Source organism: Macaca mulatta, chromosome 16 (assembly GCF_049350105.2).
Source record: "Macaca mulatta isolate MMU2019108-1 chromosome 16, T2T-MMU8v2.0, whole genome shotgun sequence".
Taxonomy (NCBI): Eukaryota; Metazoa; Chordata; class Mammalia; order Primates; family Cercopithecidae; genus Macaca; species Macaca mulatta.
Window position 1 is genome coordinate 89,944,204 of NC_133421.1, and position 20,288 is coordinate 89,964,491.

The 20,288-nt window shown below is 53.6% G+C and overlaps 1 protein-coding gene and 1 long non-coding RNA gene across 15 annotated transcripts in view; one reads left to right on the forward strand and one right to left on the reverse strand.

Annotated features, from left to right (window-relative positions):
* Positions 1–20,288, forward strand: part of SLC26A11 (solute carrier family 26 member 11) — a 65,137-nt gene that overhangs the window by 20,204 nt on the left and 24,645 nt on the right. For 6 of the 14 annotated variants that reach the window (XM_028836888.2, XM_077973161.1, XM_077973154.1 and 3 more), the window contains 9 exons: positions 448–498; positions 4,006–4,066; positions 4,944–4,999; positions 5,302–5,442; positions 6,560–6,687; positions 6,994–7,093; positions 7,574–7,707; positions 10,113–10,185; positions 11,412–12,258. In XM_028836888.2, the coding sequence (XP_028692721.2) occupies positions 448–498; positions 4,006–4,066; positions 4,944–4,999; positions 5,302–5,442; positions 6,560–6,687; positions 6,994–7,093; positions 7,574–7,707; positions 10,113–10,185; positions 11,412–11,503 (836 nt within the window). In that variant the 3' untranslated portion in view covers positions 11,504–12,258. Of the gene's footprint in view, positions 1–447; positions 499–4,005; positions 4,067–4,943; positions 5,000–5,301; positions 5,443–5,872; positions 5,937–6,559; positions 6,688–6,993; positions 7,094–7,573; positions 8,129–10,112; positions 10,186–11,411; positions 12,259–12,536; positions 13,533–20,288 lie in introns of those variants that run through there. The other 8 variants (XM_077973158.1, XM_077973163.1, XM_077973160.1 and 5 more) reach the window with 5 other exon arrangements.
* LOC144336053 (uncharacterized) lies at positions 14,639–18,824 on the reverse strand. Its single transcript, XR_013407453.1, has 2 exons — positions 18,538–18,824; positions 14,639–15,732 (listed from the first exon to the last, which is right to left on the reverse strand). It is a non-coding gene; the product is annotated as an uncharacterized LOC144336053 (long non-coding RNA).

A 20,288-nucleotide genomic window follows, 5' to 3' on the forward strand; every position in this document is an offset into this window, starting at 1 on the left:
TCACTGCAGCCTCAACCTCCTAGTCTCAAACCATCCTCCCACCTCAGCGTCCTGAATATCTGGGACTATAGGCACACACCACCATGCCTGGCTAATTTTTGTATTTTTTTGTAGAGATGGGGTTTTGCCACGTTGCCCAGGCTGGTCTCGAACTCCTGGGCTCGAGTGATCCTCCTGCCTTGGTCTCCCAAAAGTGCTGCTGTTACAGCTGTGAGCCACCGTACCTGGCCTGATTACATGGTACTGTACCTCTTTGCACTCTGTGATACATTCAAGCACATGTTTACATGCACATATATGTGAATATTTTAGATGTGTATTCGTATAGTTACATTTACAAAGCTTATTGCCATACGTAGAAATTCATAATCTGTTTTACATTTTGTGAATACTTTTTGAGTGATGTTGAATATCAGTGACGATGTCTTTACTGTTGGTTGCCTTTAGCGTCTCAGAATAATTACCGCGTCGATGCCAACCAGGAGCTGCTGGCCATTGGTAAGACCCCAGCTGTGGGGAAGAACCCCTGTGGGCCTCCAGGGACCCGGGGCTGCCCCTCTGTGTCTCCTGCGTCATAGGAAGACCGTGATGGTGGTGATGAACTGGGAGGGCAGAGGTGGCCCCAGATGGGCTCTTCTGGAATATTTTGTTTTGTTTTGGGTTTTTGAGACGGAGCCTCGCTCTGTTGCCCAGGTAGGAGTGCGGTGGCGCGACCTCGGCTCACTACAACCTCCGCCTCCCAGATTCAAGCGATTCTCCTGCCTCAGCCTCCTGAGTAGCTGGGATTACAGGCGTGTGCCACCACGCCTGGCTAATTTTTGTATTTTTAGTAGAGACGGGGTTTTACCATGTTGGCCAGGCTGGTCTCGAACTCCTGACCTCAGGTGATCTGCCTGCCTCGGCCTCCCAAAGTGCTGAGGTTACAGGCGTAAGCTACCGCTCCTGGCTCTTCTGGAATATTAATAAGAACTGGTTCCAGACCTCCACACTGCTCAGTTTAACCCCTAAGAATAAGGAGCTGACATCTGTTATCTGTCCTACCACTTGCTGAGCACCTGTGCTGTGTACCCGACCCTGAGGTCCGTAGCCTTGGTCTAGATCCAGGAACACCTGGAATGTCCCACCTCAAGGAGGGAGCGCCCAGGGACAGGGTCGAGAGCTGAAGGCTGTGGCCAGGGGAGTCCAGAGGAGTCTTCTGATTGTACCCGCACCCTGCCTTGTGCCTCCCTCCAGGCAGGGGCAGGTGGATTCATGAAGACTCGGGGGCCCCAAGTTGCATGCCTGTGGATGGGGGTCATGCCCGCTTTCACCGTTTAGTTTCCTCTTGTTATATCTCTGCAGGCTGACTTCTTAGTGGTATATTTTGAGACCACAGTGTGAATATATATATATTTTTGTGTGTGTGAGACTGAATCTTGCTTTGTCGCCCAGGCTAGAGGGCAGTGGTGCAATCTCAGCTCACTGCAACCTCTGCCTTCTGGGTTCATCCGATTCTCCCGCCTCAGCCTCCTGAGTAGCTGAGACTACAGGCACGTGCCACCATGCCTGGCTACTTTTTGTATTTTTAGTAGGGTTGGGGTTTCACCATATTGGCCAGGCTGGTCTCAAGCTCCTGACATCGTGATCCGCCCGCCTCAGCCTCCCAAAGTGCTGGGATTACAGGTGCCCGCCACCGCACCCGGCCCAGTATGAATCTTAAATTCAGTTATCGTGACTGAATCGTGGGACCCAGGCCTTCCTGCCTTTCCTTCTCGCCCCTCATGAGACTGGCGCAGGGTAACCCAGGAAGCACCATGAGCTTCTTCCCAAGGGGTGTCCACCCTGACAATTTCCTGAGAGCCATTTGGCTTCTTGACAGCAAAGTGAGTGACCCAGGTTGGGTCACAAAGGGACGTTGCCTGGGCTCCTCTCTGAGCCATGGAGAGCAGGGCACTGTCTAGTTGAGTGGCGGAGCTCGGGCTTCCTAGGACTCACACACTCTCAGGCTGAGAAAATCCACAGCCTCCCCGAAACCTCCCAGTAAATCTTCCAAATGCGATTTCCCAGAGCATCCCATTCCCATTACTTTACTTATTATAATTGTTATTTGAGACGGAGTCTTGCTGTGTCGCCCAGGCTGGAGTGCAGTGGCACGGTCTCGGCTCTCTGCAACCTCCGTCTCCTGGGTTCAAGCAGTTCTCCTGCCTCACCCTCCTGAGTAGCTGGGATTACAGGCGCCTGCCCCCAAGCCCGACTGATTTTTGTATTTTTAGTAGGACGGGGTTTCGCCATGTTGGCCAGGCTGGTCTCGAGCTGCTGACCTCAGGTGATCCGCCCGCTTTGGCCTCCCAAAGTGCTAGGATTACAGGCCTGAGTCACAGCCCCTGGCCCTATTCCCATTACTTTAAAAATACCACAGAACTATTCTGATGGCACGCTGAGTTCCAGGGATACAACGCAGACAGAGCGAAGGTCAAGGTTACTGTGACAGCCATGGGATTCCTTGATCTCAGATAGGCCAGGTAGGCGTCAGCAGCCGCACAGCAAGAAGCTGGCTGATGTGAGCCCATAAAGGCCAAGCTGGGAGGGGTCGCCCTGGTCAGCTTTGGCTCACAGAATTGGGTCCCCAGCCCAAGCTGTTGCAGAGTGAGGATGATCCCGTGCAGCCTGCCGTCACCGCAGGCCTCTGCTGAGACCTCCCACGCCTGCATTTCCTTGCCCTGTCCCCTCTCTCTCAGGGCTGTGAGCTGGGCCATGTCACCCGGGATGCCCTGATACTGAGTTGGCCCCAGCCCAAGCTACCTTGAGAGCAGGCCCTGCACCTTTGAGACCTGAGAACCCACTGTGGGTCTTAGCGAGCAGGAGGGATTCTGGTTTTAGTGGTGCCTCCAGGTGAGACAGATGCTGGTGGGAGCGTGGGGTCAACCTGAGCAGTGATCCCCGTTCTTGGGCCTCAGCGACGCTGCAGGCATGGGCTTTGTCTGTTGTCGGCAGCTAGCATCACCTGGGGAGGCAGCATACCAGCCATGACCTTGGCCTCACTGTGGCTGTCGTCTCGTGAGAAGGAGTGCTGGGTTTGAAAGGAACTGGGTGGAGAACTGTGGGCAGCCACTGACCTTCCGAGCACGTAGGGTTTGTCTTACGGGCGCTTTCGTCTCAGCTGTCACCCCCTCCTGGGCGTTGAGATGCTCCCCTCTGTTCTGCGTGGGGAAGGCATGTCCTAGTCACACAGGAGAGGCCGGGTGAGAAGTGTTTGAAAGCTAGGATCTGGCTGGGCGTGGTGGCTCACACCTGTAATCCCAGCACTTTGGGAGACTGAGGTGGATTTATCACCTGAGGTCAGGCGTTTGAGACCAGCCTGGCCAACATGGCAAAACCCTGTCTCTACTAAAAATACAGTTAACTGGGTGTGGTGGCTCATGCCTGTAGTCGCAGCACTTTGGGAGGCCAAGGCAGGTGGATCACCTGAGGTCAGGAGTTTGAGATCAGCCTGACCAACATGGTGAAACCCCGTCTCTACTAAAAATACAAAAATTAGCCAGGTGTGGTGGCACGTGTCTGTAGTCCCAGCACTTTGGGAGGCCAAAGCAGGTGGATCACTGAGGTCAGGAGTTTGAGATCAACCTGGCCAACATGGCAAAACTCTGTCTCTACTAAAAATACAAAAATAAGCCGGGCGTGCTGGTACGTGCCTGTAATCCCAGCTACTCGGGAAGCCGAGGCAGGAGAATCGCTTGAACTGGGAGGTGGAGGCTGCAGTGAGCTGAGATCGTGCTACTGCACTCCAGCTTGGGCAACAGAGCCAGACTCTGTCTCAAAAAGAAAAAAAAAAAGGCTAGGCTCTACATCTGCAAGATTGTGGCCTGTTTTCTTCCCTGACAGATTGCACAGGCTCAGGCCCCCAGGATAATTCTCCCGAGCCCTGCCTTCCCGCCTCCCTTCTGGGTTTTTATCCCCTCCCCATCTCCTTTCCCTCCGTCCTGTGTGCCTGCCCTCCCCGATCAGCCTGTCTTGCCTCCTCCCCAGGTCTCACCAATGTGTTGGGCTCCTTCGTCTCCTCCTACCCAGTCACAGGCAGCTTTGGACGGTGAGTGACGTGTCTTCCACTTCTGTTTGCCCACGTTGCCTTTACGTTGTTATCCTGACGAGGAGTCTGCCTGCCCTGACCCTGGCGCCCCGTCCTCCGCTGTGAACTCTCCGTGGAGGGGCAGGGCTGGGGGTCACCCTGCTGTCCTCCAGGGTGTCCTCTGTTTCTTTACTCTCATAGATGGTCCTGCAGTTTAATACTAGAAACTTCCACTGGGCATTGTGGTATACCCTTGTTATCCCATTTACTCTGGAGGCGGAAGCGGGAGAATCGCTTGAGCCCAGCGGGTTGAGGCTGCAGTGAGTTGTGACTGCAACGCTGCGCTCCAGCCTGGGCAACACAGCAAGACTCCGTCTCTAAAACAAATACTGGAAAGTTCCCAGCACGCCAAAGCCCTTCTAGCTCCTGGTGCCAGAGTCAATTCCTAAAAGGACGTGGAGACAGGAAGGGCTGCAGCTCTGCCCTGAAGAAGCCAGGCGTGAGGCTTAGCCCAGACGCCCTAGGGCCCCTCCTCAGTCAGGACAACAGGATGGGGGTGATCTGTGGCTTAAAGGAGAGAAGGCGGCACCGCTTGGCAGTGCCCAGTCCCCCAGCTGCTGACGCTCGCCCTGCAGGGTGTGGGGCCCCCACATGGATGGGGGCAGGAACCCAAGAGGACGTGTGGTTCCTGAACTGCTTCCTATAGTCAGGGTGGCCTGAGCACAGCGCTCTGTGACTGCACCCTAAGTCTCTTTGCCTTGCCCCTCTTGCAGTCCCCGCCTGCTTCCTAAGCTGTGCCGGGAGCTGACGTCCCCTCGGAAGAACGGCCACAGGGTGTGGGCTGAGGTCTCCCCTTTCCCGGCCTCTGGTGACTGACGGTCTCTGTGTTGCCTTCCAGGACAGCCGTGAACTCTCAGTCGGGGGTGTGCACCCCGGCAGGGGGCCTGGTGACGGGTGAGGCCCTCCATCTTCCCCTTGTGCCCCCAGCCCTGAGAGTGGGAGAAAGGCAGGAGGGGGCCCAAGAGACGTCCCGTCCCTTTGGCTCATGGGCCGCGTGCCCCGGGACTGCACAGGGACTTGGGGGGCCTCAAAGGAGTAGGGGGACCACAGGAGACTGAGCAGGGGCTGGGGGTCTTGGCACTCGTCGCCCTACCCTTGCCCCGTCCCCAGTGGGCTCCGCTGAACAGGAGGCTGCTATGCTGCGTGCTGGGGGGACCCTGTGCCCCCGAGGTCACCCGTGTTCCCGCTCCCCGCAGGAGTGCTGGTGCTGCTGTCTCTGGACTACCTGACTTCACTCTTCTACTACATCCCCAAGTCCGCCCTGGCCGCCATCATCATCATGGCCGTGGCCCCGCTGTTCGACACCAAGATCTTCAGGACGCTCTGGCGCGTTAAGAGTACGTTCTTGTCCTACGGGGAGAGCACTGTGATGCAGTGTCTGAACGTGGAGAATGTCATTTGTGCTACACCATTTTCCTGCAGCCACTGCTGCGGGGCTGGGGCTGGGAAGTTAAGGCAGTCCCGGAACAGAGGAGTGGATGGCCAGGAGATGGCCCCAGAGATGGTCCAGAGGCTCAGTGGGAAGAGCTGGAGCTCCTTGTCCTGACACCTGGGGTCCTGAGGGGGGGCACTGACCCAGGGAGGGTCTCCTCCTGATCCCCCTGCCCTCATTCCTACCCTCCCTGCTGCCTCTAGCCACCGGCCCAGCTGGGGGAGGGACGGGAGATGTGCCTGGTGACCAGCAGGGGCGGTGGAACAGCCTTGCACTCAGGCCCTGACTGCCAGTTCCTTTAACTTAACACATGTTGTTTTCTTTTGTTTGTGGAGGAAGCACGGAGTGGGTTCACCTAGCTGACTTGGCATTTTCTGGTCAGCCCCAGCAAGTTGCCAGGTGAAAGGATGGATAATTTTCTTGCATGCCTGCTGCATGCCAGGGCCTTTCGCATGTCAGTGCGCTGGGGCTTTAGAACAGCCCTGAAACATGTTAATATGCCCACGTGGAATGGGATGGTCGCTACCGCTAGAAACCGAGGCTTAGCCAGGGTGGGGCGGGCCTGACCTATGTGAGGTGGAATCCCCGCCAGGCCTGAGCCCATGCCCTTTGTCCCCAGGGCACCTTCTTGGCCAGGTCTCAAGAGTTCACGTGGTCCCTGCCCCACTCCTCAGGCCAGATCTGTGCCCTGACAAGCCGCTGCCACTTCCCTCCCTGAGGTGGGAGGCCAGGGACTGAGCGGGCAGGTCTCAGCTGTGCTCAGCTCGGATGAGGAGGGACCGAGCGGGCAGGTCTCAGCTGCGCTCAGCTCGGATGAGGCGGGCATTTCCTTCCTTTGACTTGAAGCCTGGCCTGGTCAGCAGCTGCTGTCCCCAAGTCCTCCGGAGTCCCCTCGGGGGCTGCTTTGGGTGCATGAGCACCTTTACTCATATGTGGGGGGCAGAAAGCTCCCACTGGTCAGCAGGGCCATGTTGGGGGCTTGGGCGGCTGCCAGGTGTCCCTCAGCAGCACCCTTCTCCTAGGACTGGACCTGCTGCCCCTGTGCGTGACCTTCCTGCTGTGCTTCTGGGAGGTGCAGTACGGCATCCTGGCCGGGGCCCTGGTGTCTCTGCTCATGCTCCTGCACTCCGCAGCCAGGCCCGAGACCAAGGTACCCTGCCGTGGCCTGAGTGGGGAGTGCGCTGGGGGCAGGACTCCTGGGCACGGTCTTATGTGTTGAGGGTCTGGGGTGATGGTGGTCGTGGGCGCTGCTGAAGGGGACCGCTTGCTGGCAGGCGGGCAACCACCCTGCTATAGAGCATGGTGTTCTCCCACTGTGTGGGGGCCGTGGGGGTCTCCCCTTAGCACCCCACTCCCAGTTCCCTCCAGCGTGCTAGGTTGGCTTGGGGCTTCCTGCTTGGGACAGGCCAAGCCTGGTGGAGGCTGCCCGGTTTCCAGGACTCACTCGTCCCTGCAGGTGTCAGAGGGGCCGGTTCTGGTCCTGCAGCCAGCCAGCGGCCTGTCGTTCCCCGCCATGGAGGCTCTGCGGGAGGAGATCCTAAGCCGGGCCCTGGAAGGTGCATGGGCGGGGGCCAAGGTGGTCTGAGGTCGCTCCCCTGTCCTCTGCTCCCCACTCCCAGCTCTTCAGGACCCCAAGGCCCTGTCCCCGACACTCTCTAGTCCACAAGGATTCAGGCGTCTCCGAGTGGGCAGGACTGTCCCCTGTGGGCCTCAGCCAGTGACTGCTGCAGCAAGGGTGGTGCTCCCCACATATCGCTCCTTCCCTGCCCCTAAAGTCCCCTTCCTGTTTCTGGGGGGTTGATTTTAGGGGAGCCGAGGGCCTGTGAGTGCTAGGAGGGAAACAGCTGCTGCTGTCATCAAACAGTTGCGTGTCTGGTCCTGTCACCCGAATCCCCCAACTGGGTGACTCAGTCCCCACGAGATGGAGCACTCTGGCCTCTCTGTCCCCTCCCCCTGGCCAGAGCCTCCTTTGGCCTCTGCGGAGCGGCTTTGGGCTGCTCTGCGTGGCATGACCTGGCTCGGACCTGTCTCCCCAGTCTCCCCGCCACGCTGCCTGGTCCTGGAGTGCACCCATGTCTGCAGCATCGACTACACCGTGGTGCTGGGGCTTGGCGAGCTCCTCCAGGACTTCCAGAAGCAGGACGTCGCCCTGGTCTTCGTGGGCCTGCAGGTGGGTGTGCGCTGGGCTGCCTTAGGGGTTAGCAGCTGCCTCAGGTCCTTCCTGTGCCTGCCTCCCGTGGTGAATGTGACATCTCTGGGCTGTGATACTGGACGGCCCTTCGGCCAGTGCTGGCTCTGCCTCTGATTTAAACAGTTCTCGTTCCCATCTGGCCTTCCTCGTCCCTCCCTGTGGAATGGGGAGCGGTGGCCCCCAGCCCTCTGAGGGGTCACGTTATGGCTTCATTTCCCTGGTGGTCACTGCCACACTGTCCTCAGTGCTGGGGACACACAGTGAATGAGGGTCAGTCCCTGCTCTCAGGGGAATTGTATTTTAGGAAACAAAAAGAGACCGGTGAGGCCAGATGTGGTGGCTTACGCCTGGAATCCAGCATTTTGGGAGGCCAAGGCGGGCAGATCACCTGAGGTCAGGAGTTCAAGATCAGCCTGGCCAACATGGTGAAACCCCGTCTCTACTAAAAAATACAAAAAAAAAAAAACAACAAAAACAAAAACAAAACTAGCCAGGTGTGGTGGTGAGCACTTATAATTCCAGCTACACGGGAGGCTGGGAGAATTGCTTGAACCCAGGAGGCAGAGGTAGCAGTGAGCCGAGATCCCGCTACTGTACTCCAGCCTGGGCGACAGAGAGAGACTCCATCTCAGAACAAAACAAAAACAGGTGCGCATAGAATTTCGTGAAAAACGTATTGTCAGGGCTTCCAGAGGCTGAAGAAGACAGGTTTCTGTGGAGGCCGTCCTGTTCAGAGCTGCAGGTAAAATGTAAGGGCCGGGTCCCGGGCCCTGCGTCTTAGGCCTCACCTGGGAGCCTTCCGAGCGCTGCAGGGTCGACATCGCAGGAGTGTGGCCGGTGTTTGCAGAGAGGCGGGGGTCTCTGTTACTGTGATTAAATGTATGCTCTCTGCCAAGTCCTAGATGGCAGAACATGGGGGACTAGGGCGTGTCCCCAGGCACTGAGAGGAGACATTCATGAACTAGCCATGAAACAGGAGGCTGACTGAACCGTATACCTCCTGTGTGGGCCACAGCTGGTACTTGTCAGGGTTTTATTCATCCCCAACCTGGCCCCCGAGGCTAGTGCTATCTTTTTTTTTTTTTTTTTGAGATGGAGTCTCGCTTTGTCGCCCAGGCTGGAGGTACAGTGGCGCGATCTCAGCTCACTGCAAGCTCCGCCTCCCGGGTTCACGCCATTCTCCTGCCTCAGCCTCCCGAGTAGCTGGGACTACAGGTGCCCGCCACCGCGCCCGGCTAATTTTTTGTATTTTTTAGTAGAGATGGGCTTTCACCTTGTTAGCCAGGATGGTCTTGATCTCCTGACCTTGTGATCCGCCCGCCTCAGCCTCCCAAAGTGCTGGGATTACAGGCGTGAGCTACCGTGCCCAGCTGGCTAGTGTTGTCTTCATCCCCGTGTCCAGAAGAGGTCATTGAGGCCCAGAGAAGCCAGGTAACCTGCCCACAGTCACACAGGATGGTGGACCGGGCTTCTGATTTAGGCATGTGCCTTCAGAGCTTTGCTCATAAGCGTTACATCCTGTGTCATATTTGCAGAGCACATGTCTTCATGGTCTTTGGAGATGATTCACTTAAAAAAATACTCCTCTGGCCCAGACATGGTGGCTCATGCCTGTAATCCCAGCACTTTGAGAGGCCAAGGTGGGAGATCAGGGGTTTGAGACCAGCCTGGCCAACATAGTGAAACTCTGTCCCTACTAAAAAGACAAAAATTAGATGGGCGTGGTGGCACATGCCTGTAATCCCAGCTACTCGGGAGGCTGAAGCAGGAGAATTGCTTAAACCTGGGAGGCGGAGGTTGCAGTGAGCTGAGATCTCGCCATCGCACTCCAGCCTGGGTAACAAGAGCAAAACTCCGTTCAAAAACAAAAACAAAAAACAAACAAAACAAAACAAAACTCCTCTGGGCCAGGCAGATTACAGGATTACATCTATAATCCCAGCACTTTGGGAGGCCGAGGCAGGAGGATCCCTTGAGGCCGGGAGTTTGAGACCAGCCTGGGCAACATGATGAAACCCCATCAAAAAAATAGGAAAAATTAGCTGGACATGGTGGCGTGCCCCTGTAGCTACTCAGGAGGCTGAGGTGGGAGGATCACTTGAGTCTGGGAGGTTGAGGCTGCAGTGAGCCATGATCGTGCTACTGCATTCCAACCTGAGCAATGAACAAGACCCTGTCTCAAAACAACAAAAAAATTAAAAAAAAAAAAAAAAATCCTCCTCTGACAGCATCCCCCTGGGGCTGCGTTTCTTCTCGCCGTTGGCTGGTGTGGAGGCGAAGCTGTGCCTCTCCGGGAGGCTCTGAGATTGCGTGTCCACCAGGCTGCCTGCCGTGTGCTAGAGAGGGACACATCCTGCCCTGGCTAAAGTCTGTCTGTCCTTCAGGTCCCTGTTCTCCGTGTCCTGCTGTCCGCTGACCTGAAGGGGTTCCAGTACTTCTCCACCCTGGAGGAAGCAGGTGGGCACAGTCAGACATCCTGCGACTTCGGTGATTTTATAAAAATCGTAAATGCTTATTGTAAAAACTACAGAAAACCAGCTGGGCGCAGTGGCTCATGCCTGTCATCCCAGCACTTTGGGAGGCCGAGGTGGGCAGATCACCTGAGGTCAGGAGTTTGAGACCAGCCTGGCCAACATGGTGAAACCCCATCAGTACTAAAAATACAAATATTAGCTGAGTGTGGTGGTGGGCACCTGTAGTCCCAGCTATTCGGGAGGCTGAAGCTGAGAATTGCTTGAACCCAGGAGGCAGAGGTTGCAGTGAGCCGAGATCGTGCCGCTGCACTCCAGCCTGGGTGAGAGAGCGAGACTCTGTCTCCAAAAAACACAAAAACAAAAACAGGAAACCACCTCCACCCCAGTCCACTTTGGTGATCACTCCAGACCCCTCCCCTAAACATGCGTATGTTCTTGCCTGTCAGTGTGTGGATATGTGTTTGTGGTTTTACATAAATGGGATCATTTCACACCTGGTGCTCTGGAACCCACATTTTTCATGCAGAAGGTTGGAAGAATGTCCTTCCAGCGGAAGTCCACACCCCGAGGGATCAGGCCCAGGACAGAACAGGGCCGGGTCAGGAGATCCAGAAGCCCCGGGACAGGAGGGACGGGAGGGTCAGGAGCAGGGTGGGCCCTGAGCCCTGAGACAGCAATCGCTGGAGGTCTGAGCTGCAGCAGGTGTCAACAAGAGGATAGGCCAGCAATGCAGAGCATCCACCCCAGGCCACACAGCAGGGGCCAGAGGGTCCCAGGCCCCAGTGCCGGGCCTCTTCCTCTTCCACTGAGGCCACAGCTAGAGGAGGGTCAGCTCCGTGAGAGTGAGGGGGGCGGATGTTGTACCAGCTTCGTTGGCTCAATGTGATGTCAGGGAGATTCACCCATGTCGTTGCTAGAAGGAAGCAGCTCAGATGCAGTGCACTGGAGGTGGATAAGCAGACTGTGGCCTGGCCATGGGATGGGAGGGTACCCTGAGCGGTAAGAAAGGGCCGTTAGTCACCTGAAAAATACACTTAGAGACTCCGCTGAGACCCTCAGGGAGTTAGTGACACTGGCCTGGGTGGCCCATAGCTCCTTCCTGCGTACCTTCTAGAACCCTGAAAGGCCCCCGTTAATCCCTTCCCGTGAACTGACCCATCCTCACTTCTGAGCTTTCAGTGCTTGAAAAATTGTTTGTACTTTCTGCAGAGAAACACCTGAGGCAGGAGCCAGGGGCCCAGCCCTGCAACATCAGAGAAGACGCCGTTCCGGACCACAAGGTCGCCCTGCTCGAGGCGTAATGGGGCCACCCATGGGCATCCACAGTTTGCAGGGTGTTCCGGAAGGTTCTTGTCACTGTGATTGGATGCTGGATGCCGCCTGATAGACATGCTGGCCCTGAGCAGGTAACCTGGGGAGGAGAAGGAAGCCAGGCCTGGAGGTCTACGGCGGGGGCGGGGTCGGCTCAGTGGCTTCCTGTGGGATGACTGGAAAATGACCTCGCTGCTGTTCCCTGGCATGACCCTCTTTGGAAGAGTGGTTTGGAGAGAGTCTTCTAGAATGACAGACTGTGCGAGGAAGCAGGGCCACGGGTTTCTGGCCTGGGCTGTGCGAGGCGTCCTGGGGCCCGCAGCACCTTCCTGGCCCACCCGTGCCACCTGCAGGGGAGGGACGGGGCAGGCGGGAGTCTGGGAGGCGGGTCTGCTCCTGTTTGCGGCATCTGTGCCCCCAGGAGAAAGGCAAGGTGTGCCAAATGACGTCAAGTCTCTATGTACAAATAATTCTGTTTTGTAAATGGAGAAAGTGATAGCTTTGGTGATTTTGTAAAAGTCATAAATGCTTATTGTAAAACATACAGGAAACCACCCCCAACCCCTTCCACTTGGGTGATCACTCCAGACCCCTCCCCAAACGTGCATGTCCATCAGCGTGTGGATGTATGTTTACAGTTTACATAAATGGGATCATTTTATACATGGTGCTCTGGAACCCACGTTTTTCATGTAGTCGTTTGCAGTGAGTTATTTATTGTGATAATAAATAGCATTAGAACACATGGTTTTTAATGTCTGCTTGGTATTTCGGTCTATATATGCATCATAATGGACTTACTGAGCCCGCTGTTCAACGTGTGCTTGGGTTAGAGACGGGATCGTGCCCCCTTAAGACCCTTAAGTTGAAGGCTTCGCCCTCTATGTGACTGCGTTTGGAAATAGGGCTTTTAGGGGTAACTAGGGTTTAATGAATGTCATAAAGGTGGGCCCTGAACTGATAGCTTTAGTGTCCTTATGAGAAGAGATGCCAGAGAGCTGGTTCTCTGCACCCTCGCCCCAGGGAACGCCACGAGAGGACACAGCAAGGACCAGGCCACGCGCCTGCCAGGAAGAAAGGCCTCACAAGGACCCCAGCCTCCAGAACCAGGAGAGAATGAATGTCTGTGTTAAGCCCCGCAGGCGGGGGTGATCTGTCACGGCAGCCTGAGCAGATGAGGACCGCCTGCATGTTTGTATTTTTATGAATGCTTTGATTGAGTCTGGGGGTAAATCCCTGGAGGCCTGTGGCAACCTAGAGGTGTGTTCTCCCTGCACTTTCTTCAAGAGGAATGTGGCCTGCCCTGCTGAGCCTCGTTCTGCCCAGGCAGTCCCGGCCAGTGTCAGCACAGCAAGGAGACAGCCGCTGTAACCAGGGCTGCTGGCTGCGGGGCTCCCCACTGGACATTGGAGCGGACACTGGAGCGTGTTCATCCGCATGACCCTTCCAGGTGCCTCGCCTCCCATTTTCCTTCCTTCCTTTCCTTCCTTTCCTTCTTTCCTTTCCCTCTTTCCCTCCCTCCCTCCCTTCCTTCCTTCCTCTTTCTTTCCTTCTTTCCTTTCCTCTCTTGCTCCCTTCCTTTTCTTCCTTCTTTCTTTCCTTCTTTTACTTTTCTTTCTTCCTTCCTTTCCTTTTTTTCTTCCCTTTCTCCCTTTCTTCCTCCCTCCCTCCCTTTCTTCTCACTGTGTTCCCCAGGCTGGTCTTCAGCTCCTGGGCTCAAGCAATCCTCTTGCCTCAACCTCTGGTGTGGCTGGGACCACAGACACATGCCACCGCGCCAGGCTAATTTATTAATTTTTTTTTATAGAGACGGGGTCTCACTTTGTTTCCCAGGCTGGTCTCAAACTCCTGGGCTCAAGCGATACTCTGGCTTCAACCTAAAGTGCTGGAATTAAGGTGTGAGCCACCATGCCTGGCCCTCTCTCATCCACAAGAGAACTGTTCACCCCTGCCCTCCAATCTATGTCATTTGTGACTTCAGGCAGCTTCTCTTTCTACATAAAGTGAACCTGTCCCAAAGCTGTGCTCGCTGGGCCTCCCTGCCAGGGCTGGAAGGGGCAACAGTCCACGTTTGGCTTGCACCCACATACCAAGGGCATCCATGCTTGAACCTAGACATGGTTCATTCACAGGGATGGGTGAAGGTAAACAAACTCTGGCGGGCACTAGGCACTATCAGTTTCATAAATCTGCACACCACCTATGACTCAGCACTCATGCTTCTCAGAATCTACTCAAACATGCTTGAGTCAGCCTTCCAGGAAGCAAGAAGAAGTGGGAAGAAAACTGGGTGTCTCTGAATTCAGTAACGTCTTGACTGTAGGATACCATGGAATATTGCACAGCAATTAAAAGAAATGAGGTGAAGGCCGGGTGTGGCGGCTCACACCTGTAATCCCAGCACTTTGGGAGGCCGAGGTGGGGGGTCACTTAAGGTCAGGAGTTCAAGACCAGCCTGGCCAACATGGCAAAACCCTGTCTACTAAAAATACAAAAATTAGCTGACCTCTGTGACAGAGTGAGACTGTCTCAAAAAAAAAAAAAAAAAAGCGAAATGAGATGAAGCTTTAAGTTGTAACACTGAATTTGGGGTGGAAAAAACCAAGTTGCAGAATGATACCCATCTTAAGATGCTATTTGAGTGAACACAAAGACCAAACAATTGTATGTTGTGTACAAGTTTAAAAAAGAGTTCTCTGCACTTGGGAGGCCTGTAGTCCCAGGTACTCTGGACGCTGAGGCAGGAGAATCACTTGAGCCTGGGGGGGTCGAGGCTGCAGTGAGCCATGAGTGTGTCACTGCACTCCAGCCTGGGCAATAGAGTAAGACCCCATCTCAAAAAGAAAGAGAAGAAAGAAAATAGAGTTGTTGCAGATGTAATTAGTTCAAGTTAAAATGAGGCCATACTGGAGTAGGGTGGGCCTAATCCCATATAAGCGGTGACTTCTTGTTTTTGGTTTTGAGACAGGGTCTCACTCTTGTCCAGGCTGGATTGCAGTGGCTTGACCACTGCAGTCGGCTCTCTGGCTCAAGTGATCCTCCTGCCTCAGCCTCTCAAGTAGCTGGGACCACAGGCATGAGCCACCATGCAGGGCAAATTTTTATTTTTATTCTTTATGTATGTATTTATTTTTGAGACAGAATGTCACTCTGTGCCCCAGGCAGGAGTGTAGTAGTGTGATCTTGGCTCACTGCAACCTCTGCCTCCCGGGCTCAAGCAATTCTCCTGCCTCAGCCTCCAGAGTAGCTGGGATTGCAGGCGTGCACCATCATGCCCAGCTAATTTTTGTATTTTTAGTAGACATGGGGTTTCACCATGTTGACCAGGCTGGTCTCGAACTCCTGATCACAAGTGATCTGCCCGCCTCAGCCTCCCAAAGTGTTGAGATTACGGGGATGAGCCGCTGCGCCCAGCCAAATTTTTAAATTTTGTATAGAGACAGGGTTTTGCCATGTTGCCCAGGCTGGAAGTGGTGTTTTTATAAAGGGAAATTTGTTCATCGATATACGTGGAGCATGTGCTGTGAACGTGAAGGCAGAGATCTCATGACACAGGGTCAAGCCAAGGAACTCTAGCAACTGTCAGCTGAAGAACGTCGAGGTGCAAACATTGATAAAGGAGAACTTGTTTCTCATAAAGGGTTGCAGCCTGCAAGGAGGTTTATTTATTTATTTTTTTGAGACGGAGTCTCCCTCTGTAGCCCAGACTGGAATGCAGTAGCATGATCTCGCTTCACTGCAAGCTCTACCTCCTGGGTCCTGGTTCAAGCAATTCTGCCTCAGCCTCCCGAGTAGCTCGGATTACAGGCACACACCGCCATGCCCAGCTAATTTTTTTGTATTTTTAGTAGAGACGGGGTTTCACCATGTTGGCCAGGCTGGTCTTGAACTCCTGACCTTGTGATCCGCTTGTGATCCGTCCGCTTTGGCCTCCCAAAGTGCTGGGATTACAGGCGTGAGCCACTGAGCCCGGCCAGAGGCTCTTTTTTTTTTTTGAGATGGAGTCTTGCTCTGTTGCCCAGGCTGGAGTGTAGTGGCACAATCTCGGCTCACTGCAAGCTCCACCTTCTGGGTTCACGCCATTCTTCTGCCTCAGCCTCCCCAGTAGCTGGGACTACAGGTGCCCGCCACCATGCCTGGCTAATTTTTTGTATTTTTTTTTTTTTTTAGTAAAGACGGGGTTTCACCATATTAGCCAGGATGGTCTGGATCTCCTGACCTCGTGATCCGCCCCCCTCGGCCTCTCAAAGTGCTGGGATTACAGGCGTGAGCCACCGTGCCCGGCCGGAGGCTCTTCTTGTAGCCTGGGAAGCATGGCTGGCACTTTGAGGAAGGGACGAGTAAGACAGGAATTTACTCTGAAAGGGTTGGCCAAGTATAGGTGCTCAGTAGGTTACAGGAGGGGCTATGAGTAGTCATGAAGGAGTCGCATATGCATGGGCATTAGGCTTACATGTGTGGAAAATACAGCAACATATGACCCATGTTCACTTTGGGAAAAAGACTTCACATTTAAATGCATTATAATCAGGCCCTATACATAAAAAAGTGACATGTAGGGTACAAGTCCCCGACGTGCACATCCTCAGGAGGCCAGTCAGAACCACAGAAACAAGACCAGGTGCCGGGTGGGTACCGTTAGTGGAGGCATCCTCAGTCTTTCATAGGACCTAGTTTTCCTGCGTGTCCGTGTGAAGAGACTACCAAACAGGCTTTGTGTGAGCAACAAGGCTATTTATTTTACCTGGGTGCAGGCGGGCTGAGTCCAAAAAGAGAGTCAGCGAAGGGAGACAGGGGTGGGGCTGTTTTATAGGATTTGGATAGGTAGTGGAAAATTATAGTCAAAAGGGGTTGCTCTCTGGCTGGCAGGGTTGGGGGTCACAAGGTACTCAGTGGGGGAGCTTTTGAGCCAGGATGAGCCAGGAGAAGGAATTTCACAAGGTAATGTCATCAGTTAAGGCAGGAACTGGCCATTTTCACTTCTTTTGTGATTCTTCATTTGCTTCAGGCCATCTGGATGAATACGTGTAGGCTTGGGCTCAGAGGCCTGACACTGGTGATGATTAATAAGAGGGCTGGGGCTGGGAAGCAGGTGGGACAGGGCCAGCCTCTGTCCTGCTGTGGCTGGGACTTAAAAATTTTGTTGTTGGCTGGGCGCGGTGGCTCATGCCTGTAATCCCAGCACTTTGGGAGGCCGAGGCGGGCGGATCACGAGGTCAGGAGATTGAGACCATCCTGGCTAACACGGTGAAACCCTGTCTCTAGTAAAAAATACAAAAAAATTAGCCGGGCGTGGTGGCGGGTGCCTGTAGTCCCAGCTACTCGGGAGGCTGAGGTAGGATAATGGCGTGAACCCTGAAGGTGGAGCTTGCAGTGAGCTGATATCACGCCTCTGCACTCCAACCTGGGCGACAGAGTGAGACTCCATCTCAAAAAAAAAAAAAAAAAAAAATTGTTGTTGTTTTATAGCCAGAAGAGGGTCTGTTAGTCTCTGTCAAAGAGGTTCAGGACTTTTAATTCAGCCCGCACCAGTGATCACCAGGAGCCAGGAGTGAGGCCTGAAACGGATACTCCCTTATAGCCTCAGCAGGACCCAGTGCTGCCAACACCCTGATCTTGGGCTTCTGGCCGCCAGAGCTGTGAGATGGTGCATTTCTGCTGTTTGAAGACTAATTTCTGATTTTTTTTATCTTGCCCAAATTCCTATCTAAGGCATCAGGGAATCATGCCTTACAAACCAAACATTCTCAGATGGATTTCATTTAATCCTATATTTCGTGTGAACCCCAAATACCTGAGACAAGTCTCAGTTAATTTAGAAAGTTTATTTGGCCAAGGTTGAGGACACCTGCCTGTGACACAGCCCCAGGAGGTCCTGACGACATGTGTCCAAGGTGGTCAGGGCACAGCTTGGTTTTATACATTTTAGGGAGACATGAGACCTCAATCTATGTAAGATGCACACTGGAAAGGCCGAACAACTTTGGAAAGTCTTCCAGGTTGTAGATAAGTGAGAGACAAACGGGAGCATTCTTTCGAGTTTCTGACTAGCCTCTCCAAAGGAGGCAGCCTCGGTACTTACTTTCCAATCTGACTCTGGCATAACATTACGTGACAAAGAAGAAAATCAAAATGTTTTACCTGGAAACATGTTTCTTTACCATATTTTGAAATGGCCCTGCAAAGCTGTCCTTTGTGGGGGAAAATTTGCATCTGTAAAGAATCTCTGTGAATAAAGCTAGATCTTTTTCATCCAGGGATTCTGCAGAGATTAACTGAGACTCTCGCACCTTTTAAAGGTTTGAATAGGAAACATTACATTTGTCATCTATTTGTCTGTAAAGGCAGGCACTATGAGACTTCAAAAAAACTTTGGTCTCCACAGTGTTTTATCTTAACCTGAACATTTCCTTGCTATTAATCCCGGGTCTTTAGATAAACTCAACCAATTGTAAACTAGAAAATGTTTAAATTTACCTACAGCCCGGAAGTCTCCTGCCCCCACCGCTTCAAATTTTCCTGCCTTTCTGGACCAAATCAGTGTATTTCTCAAATGCATTTGATTGATGTCTCATGCTTCCCTAAAATGTACAAACCAAGCTGCACCTAACCACCTTGGGCACATGTTGTCAGGACTGCCTGAGGGCTGTGCCACAGGCTATGGGTCAGGCCTCCGAGCCCAAGCTAAGCCATCTTATCCCCTGTGACCTTCACGTATACATCCAGATGGCCTGAAGTAACTGAAGAATCACCAAAGAAGTGAAAATGGCCTGTTCCTGCCTTAACTGATGACATTACCCTGTGAAATTCCTTCTCCTGGCTCATCCTGGCTCACTGAGCACCTTGTGACCCCACCCCTGCCTGTCAGAGAACACCTCCTTTGACCGTAATTTTCAGCCACCTACCCATATCCTATAAAACGGCCCCACCCCATCTCCCTTCACTGACTGTCTTTTCGGACTCCTCCCGGCTGCACCCAGGTGATTAAAAAGCTTTATTGCAGGCCAGGCGCAGTGGCTCACACCTGTAATCCCAGCACTTTGGGAGGCCGAGGCGGGTGGATCACCTGAGGTCGGGAGTTCGAGACCAGCCTGACCAACATGGAGAAACCCCGTCTCTACTAAAACTACAAAATTAGCTGGGCGTGGTGGTGCGTGCCTATAATCCCAGCTACTAGGGAGGCTGAGGCAGGAGAATTGCTTGAGCCTGGGAGGCGGAGGTTGTGGTGAGCCGAGATCGTGCCATTGCACTCCAGCCTCGGCAACAAGAGTGAAACTCTGCCTCAAAAAAAAAAAAAAAAAAAAGAAAAAAGCTTTATTGCTCACACAAAGTCTGTTTGATGGTCTCTTCACACGGACGTGAGTGAAACCATGGCTACTCATACTTGGCTCAGAATAAATCTCTTCAAATATTTTACAGAGTTTGACTCTTTTCATCCACATGTTTAACCCCTCTGGTCTGGGGTCCTATGTCTCAACAGCCTGGCAAGCATACACAGCACATGAAGTGTGAGAAGCGTGTGTGCCATTTCTAAACCCAGCCAATAACAACCTCCCCCTCCAGCCTCCTTCCCGCCTTCTGCTGCCTAGGATGGAGATGATTTTTTGGGTGCCCTCCAAAGCCATGGGGTGAAAATGGCAGAGCGGAGGAGGGCACTCTGCTGAGCAGCATTCCAGCCCAGCACTGTTACATGGGCAAGAGGCAAAGCTCCAAGGGCTTACGTGTACTTGCTGCAGCAGCTGGTAGAGGCAGACTGCGATCACGGAGACAGCACTGTCCCACAGAAAAATCATGCAAGCCACCAATGTGAGCCATGCAAGTCATTTAAACATTTTGACTAGTCATATTGAAAAAGTCAAAAGAAACAGTTGAAATTAACTGTTTAGAGACAAAGTCTCATTCTTTCGCTCAGGCTGGAGTGCAGTGGTGCAGTCAGGATTGGTGGGAGGAAAAAGCAGGTTTTAATCGGAGACCCAGTAAAGTGAGAAGATGCCCAACTAGCATTCTAAAGTGTCACCTTGGCTGGGTGCGGTGGCTCATGCCTGTAATTCCAGCACTTTGGGAGGCCAAGGCAGGTGGATCACCTGAGGTCAGGAGTCTGAGACCAGCCTGGCCAACATGGAGAAACCCCGTCTCTCTACTAAAATTACAAAAATGAGCCAGGCGTGGTGGCGGGTGCTTGTAATCCCAGCTACTGGAGGCTGAGGCATGAGAATCGCTTGAACTGGGAGGTGGAGGTTGCAGTGAGCCAAGATCGCACACTGCACTCCAGCCTGGAGTATAGAGTGAGACTCTATCTCCAAAACACAAAGATCTTAAAATTAAAAATTTACCCTCAGGTTTTTGTGTTTGTTCATTTTTGAGGCAAGATCTCACTTTGTCGTCCAGGCTGGAGTGCAGTGGTATGATCACGGCTCACTGCAGCCTGGAGCTCAAACGATCCTCTTGCCTCAGCCTCTACAGGTGCACCACCACGGCCAGCTAATTTTTTAAAATGATTTTTTGTAGAGATGGAGTCTCTCTATGTTGCCCAGGCTGCCATCGGGTTCTTCTAGGGAAACTTGCCATGGGCGCCGTGGGGAGTGGGGTAGGGGCAGGGTCTGTGTGTCTTGTTCCCATGGCTGTCGTGGGCAGTTGTCGGTTAGGAGGGGTGGCTGGCGAGGATGTTGGACTAATTGTTGGCGGCCCCCCTAAGCAGGAGGATTCAGCTGGGGCTCCGCGCCGGAAATTGTTTCAGGATGAGGATCCCCTCTGGAATGCGCAGAGAGGCGCAGT